Source organism: Stegodyphus dumicola, chromosome 4, assembly GCF_044657685.1.
Source record: "Stegodyphus dumicola isolate Sdum_Otavi_A_Nest chromosome 4, ASM4465768v1".
NCBI lineage: Eukaryota > Metazoa > Arthropoda > Arachnida > Araneae > Eresidae > Stegodyphus > Stegodyphus dumicola.
Window position 1 is genome coordinate 248,173,814 of NC_140771.1, and position 13,389 is coordinate 248,187,202.

General features: G+C 32.7%; 1 protein-coding gene across 4 annotated transcripts in view; it reads right to left on the reverse strand.

Annotated features, from left to right (window-relative positions):
* Nucleotides 1-13,389, reverse strand: part of unc80 (unc80, NALCN channel complex subunit) — a 249,409-nt gene that overhangs the window by 74,617 nt on the left and 161,403 nt on the right. For all 4 annotated transcript variants that reach the window (XM_085816189.1, XM_085816190.1, XM_085816191.1 and 1 more), the window contains exon 47: nt 9,408-9,626. In XM_085816189.1, coding sequence (XP_085672315.1) covers nt 9,408-9,626 — 219 coding nt within the window. The remainder of the gene's footprint in view (nt 1-9,407; nt 9,627-13,389) is intronic.

Below are 13,389 nucleotides of genomic sequence, written 5' to 3' on the forward strand. Positions count from 1 at the left end.
ATTAATATAAAATGCTGTGTTGTGGTTAAAAGATATATATTTTATTAATTACTATTGCTCATTTGAGATACTGAAATAATATTTTTAATAATTATTAATAAAAAAGGAAATTACTGGTAAAAAGACCTGGATTCGATTATTCAAATTATTTCAAAACATATAACAAGGAGGGATACCTTCATGGAGGTCCTTTTAAGGTTTATATTCAAGTTATCTGAGGGAAAACCATGAAAACAACTATACAGCCAGCCTACTCATCGTGATGTAAACTGGTTTGAACAACAAGTGTTCAATGATTTTACCACCTGCTGGTGGGCATGGATAAAAAGAAAAAAATAATAGATAAAAATAAAGTTAAGAACAAATTAACAAATATTAATAAATGGAAAGTATGCACTTTATCAAAAACATGCCTTATAAAACTGGACGTGGGGGGGGGCTAGATTTGAAACCATATTTGATAAATCAAGCACGACCAGTGTTATAATTTGGCAAACGAAGATTATTCATACATCAGGAACTACTAAAATACACACAGGAATGCAGCACAAAAATTGTACAGTGCATATAAACACACAATGGATAAATGGAAGATATTTTACATACAAATTATAAGAGCTGCATTATAAGAGTTAGGAGAGGAAACTGACATCAAAGGCTCCATTTGTTTTAACAATTCTATTCCACAAATTTCATCTTCAATTATAAAAAAAACTGAGTATTTTATCTGACACAGTACAAAGTCCAATACCTGAAATTATGGCAATTTCAGATTTGAGAAATAATTTCTGAATTTTAGACCCTTTTATCCCTGAATATGAATAATAGATTTTCAGACAAAAGCAATTTGTTTGTTTGACTACGGTTACTCATTGTAGTTTTGTTATTTTTTGCATTGTTTTTTCGTAGGGGATTGTGGTTGGCCATGTATGTACCCAAAGCTAGATAATTTATTCTCTGTAACAATAATTTGCCTAAATTATGGTACACATATGTACCGGTAATAATGTACACAGATGTACCTGTAATAAAAAGTGATACACATATGTACCAGTAATAATACTGGCTGGTGTGTGTGTGTGTGTGTATATATATATATATATATATATATATGTATGTAATCATGAAATTCCATATTCAAGAATACACTTAAAATTCTAACTGTATGTTCTTTTCATTTTTAATGGCGATGTTCTCTTATTTGAAAGTACGTGGAATTAAATCCACAGCCCCGTAGTCAAGTTGTTTTTCCCACCTTTTCTACACGTACAGTTATAGAATGTTCTGGAAATATTTAAAGCGAACTGGATTGGCTGACGAGGCTGACGTCATTTCTTGGAAGCTCCGCCTTTCCAGAGGCTATAAAAGGATTCGCAAAAGGAACATCGCGGCTTTTTCTTAAATGTCACGATGCAGTAAATTTCATACAAAAAGTTATTAGTAATTCTTTTTATTTACTCCGGATATCTGATTTTTGCAACTGCTATTTCTCCTGAATAATAATAAATGGATCCTGTTTTTTAAACTTATCGTCTGATTATTTAAGCTACGACTAAAGCTGATACATCACATATATATATATACACCAGATAAACAAAAAGATAAATAATTTCTAAACTCTAATTAATTCTTACATATCTGATATTCTATTTCTTTTCTAAACGTATTATAAGTATTACAGAATAAAATTATGTATAAAATCAAGTTTATTCTTATACAAATTTACTATAAAATATATAATACAGGCATTCATTGGTTTATTAACAAACATAACTTACATTTGTGAAATCTGCATGGTGATATACACTGCAGTGATGTTGTGGTACTTAAAATACGGTAGTGGTACACTTTTTGTTTAGTTTAAATGTTAAATATGAAATGCAGGTATTTTTAAATATCAGTGGTACTTATGTGTACCATTCAGGACAAAAGGGTAATCTAGTAAAATGACATGATGACATAGCAACATTGGGGCTACTCTTAGAGTTTAGGTTAGACAGAAAAATGCAAACCCTCTCAAGGACAAAATTTATCATTCATAATCAGCATTAATATGTCAATCAATTCATAGTCAGCATTAATTGTCACTAGCCACCTGGCCCCTTGCTAGCCAGTAGGTGTTTGAAAGTGACATGCCTGCAAAGAACCTCAGTTGGTTGGGGAGAAAAATGGCATTTATGACATACCTAGCCTTTTTTTGCTGAGTATAATATTCTCCATTCCTATCCTTTATAAGCAGGATGGGGAATTTTTCTTGCTATTTAAATTTCATTTATAATGTTACGAAATCTCAAGGCACGGTAAGATAGCTTCCCCGCAAAGTAGTTTTAGGGTTGCCATAAAATGGCAAGGGAAGGCAAGGTTGCCACATTTGGTGACAAAATTGGTGATATTCCATGGACGAATGGAGAACCTTCTGGAACAAATTCTTACTGGTTTAGCCCAGAACGTTCTCGAACACAAGCCGAAAGCTATATAAACCCTGCTAGTCCGCAGTCAGTTAGTGCGTGTGCCTCGTCTAGAGTGCGAAATAGTTAGTCTCGAGTTAGGCAATCTGTGTGGAGTCGATCGAGTTGACAGTGGGGCAGCGAGTGCCGAGTAGGTCGTCGAGCACACCGAAGGAGTCTCTTAGTGTATTGCAGTTAGTGCATCGTCGAAAGAGCGTGTTGAACTCCGAGAACGACTGAGCCGAAGAGTCGGGAGCTGTGCTCTGTGTATCGTCAAGTGCATCACGAGTTGTAGCGTGGAGAGTCTCGAGAGTACGTGGAGTTCCGAGAACGACCAAGCAGAGTTGGAGCTGTAATCTGGTGCTTTGCAGTAAAGCTACCTGCACCGTGGTAGCCTGATAACCTGAAGGCTATGTCGCGTATTGTTCCAGCGTGTTTATAGTAGTTCTTCGATGACTGTAAAACGTGATTTTGGAGCTGCCCTGATTAATATTGGCTCAATAAAGTGTGTTTCGATACTTCATTAAGTGTCGTCGTTATTCACTCCAAATCCTCACGAACCTCTTAAATGTAACATGAAAGAAGAAAATAACGTAACAACTGGTGTCAGAAAAAAAAAAGTAACAATATATTTATTTACTAATTGGACTAGTGGTCCAAAGGTCTAGATATGGAACATATATATTTTGGACTTGATATTGCATTCATATTTCACTGAAAATTTTTTTGCAATCTCTAGTTACTTAAAAGCCTCCAAGAAAACAACTTGAAAGTTGCAAAAATGTACTCACCGAAACTCCTACAATCACAAAATGGCGGCCACACCACGTTCAAGTTATGTTTATGTTTTGTACATTTGGATATTGTGCTTTGCTTGTCTGACTTCATGCATTTTTCTTACAAACGTTTTGTTTTCTATTCATTTCAGTGAGGGATTTTTCTGCTGTATTGTGTGTACTTTATTATTTAAGTTAATTTAATTATGTTTATGCTATTAGTTTATGCTCAGTTAATTTAGTTTGATTTTCTGCATTGTTTATCATGCCTTCATCCGTTAATCGTTTCACTAAATTACGCCTGAAACGGCAAAAATTCCTGAATCATCTTGACTTTTTACTTAAATGCAAATGTAAAAAATTGATCCCCAATTTTATTCAAATCAAATCTAATCAAAAACCTTCGAGTCGCGTTTCAAGAATTCTGTTAAATTGCAAGCTTGCCTTACTTCGGTCCGTGATAAGGGATACACGTCAACAATTGTCCAAAATTGAACATGAACTCTATAAGCTTCATCTGGAACTCGCTAAATCCTATCCAAAATTCACTGCCCTTGAACAAAAGTCTTGGTCTAGAACGGAGAATGCAGTTATCCGTCATAAAAACACCCTTGCAGTTAAATTCGAAAAACTTCTTTTACAGTCTTCCAGTTCAAGTAGCTCAAAAAATCTTCCCATTGTAAACATCAAGCCAGTAGTTAATATTTCTAATGTTAGTCTTTCAGAAGAACAAGAGAGAATTCTAAAATATAATTTTAACTTCTCACAAACCTGTAAACCCTCGATTCCAAAGATTTTGGCTCCTATCGAAAAAGCTTTCAAGTTCAGTAAAGTTTCAGATTCACAGAAAGAAATGATTAGGCATCTTATTGCTCATAATGTGAAATTCAATAATAAACCTTTGAAACCAAATCTAACTGCGAGAGAAAGAGCTACAATGCGCGAAATTCATTCTAACCCGGATATTATCATTTCAAAGGCCGACAAAGGTGGCCAGATAGTCGTCATGGATGAGAACACTTAGATCGATGGTGTCACTAAACTCTTAAACGAAGGACCATATAATCCGATCCCTAAAGATCCTTCACCTTCGGAGTTATCCAAAATAAAAACTGCGATCAAATCTTCGCAAATCATTTCAAGCAACTTAAAACATTCGCTTATCCCATCTGTTGCAAATTGTGCCAGATTATATGCTCTTCCCAAAATTCATAAAAGTGGTATTCCTTTCCGCCCTATTGTATCAAATTTAGGTACTGCCTCGTATCCATTAGCTAAATATTTAGTTTCTAGATTTTCCACTCTATTAGACAATAACATTTACACCATAAAAAATTCAATAGAGTTTGTAAAAAAGGTTAAAAACATTTCTCCTAGTAATTTACTCATGGTTTCTTTTGATGTAAAATCGTTATTCACCAATGTCCCAGTGGAGGGTGCATTAAGATGTCTAGAAACCAGACTTCGCGAATTTCATTTCTCTTGCATCGAAATTGATGAGCTAATTTCTCTCACTCAACTCTGTTTGAAACAAACACATTTTGTTTTCCAAAATAAATATTACAAGCAAACTGAGGAATTAGCCATGGGAAGCCTTCTCAGTCCCATCCTGGCTGATATCTACATGCATTATTATGAATCAAAATTGTTTGAAACTTTAAACTTCCCAGCATGGTTCCGCTACGTAGACGATACTTTTACCCTGTTTGAAGGTAATAAAGATGATTTAAATAAAGTTCTTTCAACAATGAATTCTATTGATCCTGCTAATTAGTTCACTTTTGAACTTGAGACTTGCAATTCTCTTCCGTTTCTCGATATTCTGGTCACACGTAACACATCCAGCTTCAGTACTACAGTTTACCGTAAACTTTCATTGGTCTGCCTTCCACCACACTTTAAATCATGTCATCCGCCTAAACAAAAGTTAGCTTCATTTTATTCCTATGTTTTCCGTGCTATTCAAGTTTGCTCCTCCAAACTAGCCCTTGATGAAGAACTAAATTATTTAAAAGCAGTAACTATTGACAGGGGCTTTTCACCCAACATTATTAATCAAGCAGTTAAAAAATTGTCATCTCAACACACTAAAAGCCACACTCTTATTTTAGGAGATTATAAAAATTCTGTTGTCATTCCCTTTTTTCCATCAATTAGCTATAAAGTTGCACATATTTTGCAGAAATTTAACTTTCGGGTTGTTTATTCTCCCATCAATAAAATTCCAACTTCTATACTCAAGGACCTCATTCCGGATATGAATTCCTGGGGTATTTATAGGATTCCTTGCCAGTGTGGTTTAATTTACATTGGTCAAACTAAGAGAGCCTTAAAATTTCGCGTCAAAGAACATGAGGCATATGTTAGAAAAAAGGAAACACAGAAGTCTTCTGTTGCTCAACATTGTTGGTCCGAAAATCACACTTTCAATTTTTCTGCTGCCAAAATTATTCAAAAAACATCTTCCATTGGAGAACTGGATTTTCTAGAGGCATTTCACATTCATAAAAATCTTTCTGTTCTAGTTAACGATCCTAATTCCAATCCAAATTTGCCTTCGGCTTTTAGAGAAATTATGTTTTAGTTCTGGTTTCGCCAACAGATGGCGCCACTTGCTTATTCTTGTCCAGGCTTTCTTATCTTATCTAATCATTATTTCCTATCTTGTTCATTTGCGGTTTTGCAGCTGAAGATGATGGTTCGGTAAAACCATCGAAACTAGTCCTGTGAAAATTTTGTGAATATAACGCTGATTTTTGTTGTTTGACTTCTTAATTAGTATTTATTCGGCGTGTTATTGTGTCTTAATGATTACTGATAATATTTGGTGTCACTTCCTTCCATGAGCTTCATATATAACTCAGCATATGAAGAACATTTTAACAATTTCAAATGTTAAAATGTCCAAATGTTAATTTGTAGTTTGAGATTTTTTTTTCTAAATCTTTCAACATTCATATGATAATAATTTTTCTATGCTTGATTTTAAATAACTGAATTATTCCTAACACGGAAGCAATAATTACTCAAATTTGGAAGTGAAAAAAGTTACATACAAATAACACCTAAATTGTTCATTTTTAGGAAAAATTCCTTCAAAAATATTAAAAACTGGAAATTTTTGACAATTCTTTTTAGTAAATAATGAAAAATCTGTACGTACATTCCTCACATTGTGGAAAAATGGTGACACCTACAACCACTCAGATTTGAAAACAAAATAGTCCCTCATCTACACATGTGCACCTTGAACCCCAAATTTTGAGTTTTGAAATTGTTTTCGATTCATCTCATATTTTGAGTTATTTAGTTTCATATTCTGAGTTTGAAAACAAATAGTCCTTCACCTATACATGTGCATCTCGAAACCCAAATTTTGAGTTTTGATTTGATTTGATTTGAGTTAATTTGTTTTTGATTTATTTCATATTTTGAGTGAATTTAATGAATTTTTTACTAACAAAGTTGGCAATTTAAGAGCAATGTGTTCCACTCGACAAAGTGTGAGATTATAAGTTTAAAAATTTAATCAGAAAACTAGGCGATAGTAGAATACAAGATACTTGTCTTTTGAATTTCATTAACAAACTCAGTGATTTAAAAGAAATAAAATATTTTTAGCTTCATGTGCCAGTTTGTTTCCAAATGGCAAAGTATAAGATATTTAATTTTTCTTTCCAATTTAATCTGCCTGTTACTAATACCAAACTAAGAGATTTAAAAATAACAAATGCAATTCTTTGTCTGTATTATACAGTAAAAAATCCAAGATCCAGAATCGTCAGGACTTCGTCGATTTTGAATTACCAATTTAAATCTAGAAAGATTATATGTACACAGACAACATTGGGGCTCCCTTTACTGAAACATCAATACACAATACGAAAAACATCAATACACCACCAATTAATGTATTGTGATTACCCATGGTGACACTTTTCTAGCCAGCAGGTGTCTGAATGTGATAGACAAGAATATCATTTAGTTCAGAGAAAAATCCCATTTACATCACACCTAATTGCTTTTGATGATGAAGTAAGTGTTTTAATCCTCCATTCCTAGGTTTTTTTATATTATTTTATTATTATTATTATTATTATTTTATTTTATTTTTTGGCTGTCGTTCTAGGTATCCAGATATTAGATTATTCTGGATACTGGACATCCAGATTTCAGAATTTGTATTATAATTTATATCAAGGAAGCTGGCCATGCAAATTCTAGTTTGACAAACTGGGATAAACTTGCCAAATAAAGAGTTTTTGCTTTATTGACAAAATGAGGAGAAAAGAAATGAAATTCCTTAACCCCTTGCACTAAAAAGACATGTCATGCACGTCGAGATGCTTTTGTCTTAAACCACGAGCGACGTGAATACCATGTCGATAGGCATTTATCGCAAAAATGAAAATAATGTGGTGCACACGTCGCCTATCAACGAGATTGTTTATTTCTCAAGTTACAGCTCTCGCACTCGCAGACGCGGAGCGGCGTAAATGAGACACTTTACCGCTTGTTATATTGTAGAGCACGGCACCACAACTGTGAAGTTTAGTCATAGCACAAGCGGTTAAACCAAAAAAATATTGTTGAATTAGTAACAATACTAAATGTACTGTAAATGGTTCATCCGAAAGCAGGCTGTTTCTAGCATTCTCATACGTTTTTTACTACTAATAAGCTGTCATAATACATCTGGATTTCCCATACAAAGTCAAATTTTTAAGTAGTGGTAAAAACTATAATATAAAGCATCCCTACACTATTTGTTCTATGGATAACAATTATTCTACTAGAAAACATCACAGAACCTATTGTCTCTCATTAAGGTATGTCCACATTCCTATGTGCCTTTCAATATTGTCTACACAAGCTGACTGAATGTGTATTGATGCATCTTAACCTTTTGAGGACGGGCGTTGGCAGCTGTAAGAGGATGAGAATCTTGAATTTAATGATTTCTCCCTTTAAGAAATCACTCCCTTCCTGCAACAAAGATCCTTGTGTGTTGTGTAATGGATTCTCAGTGGGGTGACCTTCTTACACAAAAAGAAGGAAAATGTAGGGATTAGTGACTAGGCTTTTAGATGCTTTTCCTCAACGAGGAAAAATTTATATAATACAAAGGCCTTTGAAAGAGATAAGACTCCACGGACATCAACTTTGACATTTCATCCCAATCTTTTAGCCTGGAAATGGGGAAAAAACATGACCATTTAAAGTGGACAACACTGTCCTTTCAAACAGGGAACACAACTGACAATACAGTGGCCATCCGTTCCAAAAACGTTAAAAAGATCAGTTAAGCTCCATGTCTTAGGCAGCTATTTTTTAATATAAAAAATGCATTAAAAAGCTTCATAGAAAAAAGAGCTGCACTCACCATTTTTTATAATACTATTATTCTTTATCAATCACTCGATTATTACCCTACTGGGAGACTTTCAGCCGCAATTAGAAATTAGGAAAGTTGGCTGCTATGGCAGTCATCTGTTGCATTCACTTTTCTTCATAAAATGTTCAAGCCTTAGACATATTCTACCCTCATCAGCTATTATAACTATCACTAAGTTATGTAGAACTGGCTTCAAACATAATGACACAGCCTTAGTTGCTGATTTTTGGAGGATGCCAGCTAAGTTATTCTTTTAAGTGACAACTAAGTAAAGATTTATTTTGCTTTGAATTTATAAATGTGCATAATTTATATGAAACTACAACTGTAGTGAATAGCCTATGGTGCTGAAAATGCAGGACTCGGGCTTGTTATCGCACTTCAAGCATATAGTTGCTTCATACATATGAAGTGCATTGCTCTATTTTTAAATATAAATTCTTTTTCATGACTTATTTTAATGTTTATTTCTTATGGCACTCTCCACAAATCTTTCATAATAAATCGTTGGCTCAGTTCTTGCTAGTGACTTTACTTTCACTGCTGACACTTACAGTAAATTAGTGTGAGACAACATGAACCAGCCTAGTAATTTTTATTTTTCTCTAATTTCTCCTCTTATATGGTGTAATTTTACTGACAGAATAAATATATAAGGAAATAACAGAAACACATAAAAGTATATGGATTAATAGTAGCTCATAGAAGATTAATGTTATTGTACGTGAAACATATAAAAAAAATATAAGAATAACATATAAAAAATATCTAGAAGAAATAATATCTTACAAGCATTTGATGCCCCCGCTGTGAATCAGCAGCATATGCAACGACTGTAATGCACAGAGAGATAGCATCTAGCATTGAAAGAGTGTCAGGATCCATTTGATAGCAAAAATCTAATGCACGCAATGGTTTTTCTACATCTACCAATTCTAAAATGTCTAATGGGTCGACCACGTACTGTTCCAGTGACTGTAACAGTTGGAAGAAAGCTTTCGGTTGTACCTGAAAGAACAAAGAATAAAATTCATAAATTTTATTATATAGTGTTATCAGGAAACAAACATCCGATTACTGAATTTAACATTTTCTATAATTACATACAGAAAATTATAATTAATATGTCATTGTAAAGGGAAAATGTTAAATTTTTAGTTTGTAACATTGCCATTTCTTTAATAGGTGGCAGTTGACTGCAAAAATGTTCATCTTGCATAACTTCATCCATGAAAACGCAGTAGTTTAGAAATTGCAACTAGTCACTACGCTTCAGTGCTTGCATGCTTTGTAATTTGGAAGCCTTAAAATGCAATTTTTTTTCTCAACACAGTCCAAAGAGTAGACTGATGTATCCCAAATTCACATACAATAACATCATGTGGACTTACTATTATCAAAGGACATGCAAAATCCAAACCCAAAGCAGTAGCTATCTCTGTTGCAGTTTATCAACTGGGATAGTATTAATGAAGCATAGCTGTTTAAGTTTTGACAGTTAACGTTGTGAAATGGTATGCACTATATTGTTATAGCTGATCTTTTTAACTGAGATACATTCATAAACTGATATAGCAAATTAAACATTTAAAAAATTGCAAAGTATAAGTATGATGAGTGAAATGTATAATTTTTATGCAACACATTGTCTGTATGCTAATTTCACATAAATTGCATCTCATCAGAATGGGATTGCAGATAAATACTTTAAGATAATTCATTTAAAATAGAAGGGATATAATGATGGCACAGCTTCTGGATATTTGATATATATATTAAAAAAAAACATTAAATGAAATACAGGGTATGTAATTAAAAAATGATGTTATCTATTTCAAATGAATGCTCATTAATATTAACACAGTTCTTCACTGACCTATATTGATGTATAAAATGCTTTTCTTATCTTTGATATATTACATTAAGCTTTGAGATTCTTTAAAAGAGGAAACACAGAGGTTATTCACACATTTTTTAAATGACTTTGCTTTGCTATTAAAAAATCTTCAGGATTCAAAGAACCTAAAGGAAGTTTTTCAAAGGGATTTATGATCGTTGCTGGTTTTTTATACAACAATAAAAAATAAAGACACTGCAAAAAAATTTTAAGATCAACACCGCATATTACCAGGAACATATTTTATGTACTATTTTCAGACATGAAATATTTTCTCTTTACCCACAGTGTCATCAATTGGTAGAACTGCATCAAGACAAAGCAAGCAGCCACACATCAAAATCCACCCTTAATTTCTTGGCAAAAATGGAACAAGAAACGGGTATCAAGGGCATACCCTTCATTATTATCCCTACTAAATCTCCTGATGCATTATCCATAGATATTTGCCCTTTTGGACTCTTTAAAAGCAAATTGTCCAAATGTTGACCTATAATTCTCCTTGGACTCTGGAAAGCTGTCCAAGAGAAATGGGATAAAATACCAATTTCCATATTAAAAAAGGCTTTATTTTGGGGGAAAAGGGAGGAATTACAGTGTAGGAAGATAGTGAAGATTAAGGGTTATCAAATGGAACATTTAAAACCCAAAAATTTTTGGCAAAATATTTCTGTAAATACAATGAAAATCATCTAAACATTGTGAGAACAGTCTCTGCACAATATTCTTGTATGATTTCAAATATAATTATGACTATTAATGGTAGTCAAACTAGATTAAAAAGAATCATAAAATTTATTGCTAAATCTACTAAATGAAAACTTAAACATGATATTTTGTTAATAAGTTTTCTAAATGAGAAAAGTTTTATAGGTAGTGGAAACAGATATTAATAATTGTACTGACCCTTACCTAACCTTACTTTATTACCCTTGCGTACATAGCAGCAATGCTGCATATGTTAAAGAATATTTGTCATGATACATTTAAGTACAAAGATATATATATATATATATCTTGAAATGTGCTCGACAATTAAACTAGTAATATAAATATTGGAAGAAAAGGTATAAAGTAGGAAGGTCATTTTGGAATTATAATCTCAGAGTGCCATTTACTCATGACCTTTTTTAATTTTAGGGTTTTAAAGGCCAAACCCTTAGTTTCTTGGATGGTTCAAGATGAATCATTACAGCAAATTTGTTGAAAAAAATTATTCAAAATTTGAAGATCTGAATTAAAATTTGGCAGCTTAGTGAAGCCAAATAATAAGCATCCTAATTTTAATTAGAGTCTTAATATATTATTGTCATTAGCAACTGTTAACAAAAATTAAATGTTACGTTTGCAGCATTATGCACAATATCAGTTTAATTTCTGTATAAGTACAGTTGACTGTACTTAGACCCAAGCAAAAAGTACATTAAAAAAATTCTCAACAACAAATGATAAATAAAAGCAGTTCTTCCTCAACAGAATTTTACAAATAGTTTAACAGCTTAGTCGAATAGGAAAGAGGAGCTTTGAAAATACTTTTAAATACAGTAAGACCCCGCTTAATGTGGGAGATACGTTCCATCAAAGTAGAGCGTAATGCGAAACAGCGCTTAACGAGGCTATCTTTACATGTAAATATTGGGGTTAGAAGAAGATGGCTAGGAAATTGGTTAGGTATTAAATTTAAAAAGTATGTTTTTTTAATAAAAATAAAACCAAACATTTATTTCTTAAAGCCCAAATTAATACCACATTATTATTTCTTGCAAAAATAAAAACAAAATATAAATAAACAAAACGAATATTCTTAAAAAAACAAATAAAATTCTAAGTCAGTCATATTTAGTTAGCCTTCCGCGTTTTCAGTGTTCTGCCTTTTTGTGACAAAAGCATCTAATGTTGTTTGCCTTTTTCTTTTGCGTTGTTCTCTTAAAAGTTCTTCATAAATGGACAGAGCATCTCTAACACCATGCCTTACTTTTGAGCTCCTATCAAAATTCAGATCATTTTCAATGAATTGATCCATTATTTCAGTTATGGTAGACAAACTCCTTTTTACAAACACCATCGAAAGTTCTTTTTGCTCTTCTTCTGAACCACTGCTGTCAACATTTTTGTTTTCTTCTTGTTCAGTTAATTCCTTGAGCTCATCATTAGAAAGACTAGCCGCTGCTTCTTGAATTATTTCTTCGACATCTTCCACATTTACCCCTTCAAAATATGTCTGTACAATATCGCACCAAACAAGAAATACAAGTACACTCTTTCGGATATGTATTTGAAACCTATCGCTGCATAATATTTCGGGGAATCCCCGTATGCTGCGAGCGATTTCGTGGAATCCCCGGGTTGAAATAAAAGAGCGCTAAACCGAAACAGCGCTAAACGAAACAGCGTTAAGCGGGGTCTTACTGTATGTTAAATTACCCCCAACACTTTTGATGATGAGATTATATAGACATGCAAGAATAAAATCATCTCTAGTATTCAAAAAAAAAAAAAAAAAAAAACTTTTATGACTGGGGGGGGAAGTGTTCAAAAGTATATTAAAAATTGTAGATAGTACAGAATAAATTATTTTTTTAATAAAATTACCTATTAAATGCATAATACTATTAAAAGAATGAAACTTTTTTCTGTCAGATTAAAAAATATGGCAATACTTTGAATATCTTTTTTATAATTATAAAACTAAAGGAATGAATAATGGTGATTTAATTGTTTCTGTTACTATAACTTCTATTGAATTTGCCCGTGTTCTCCCTAGCAGGCCAATTTTCAATAAAACTCTATTTACATCTTGATAGATAGTTTTAGATTATGCTGCAGGCCTATTGATATACATACCTTAAGCATTCGATCCAGAGTTTCTTCAGT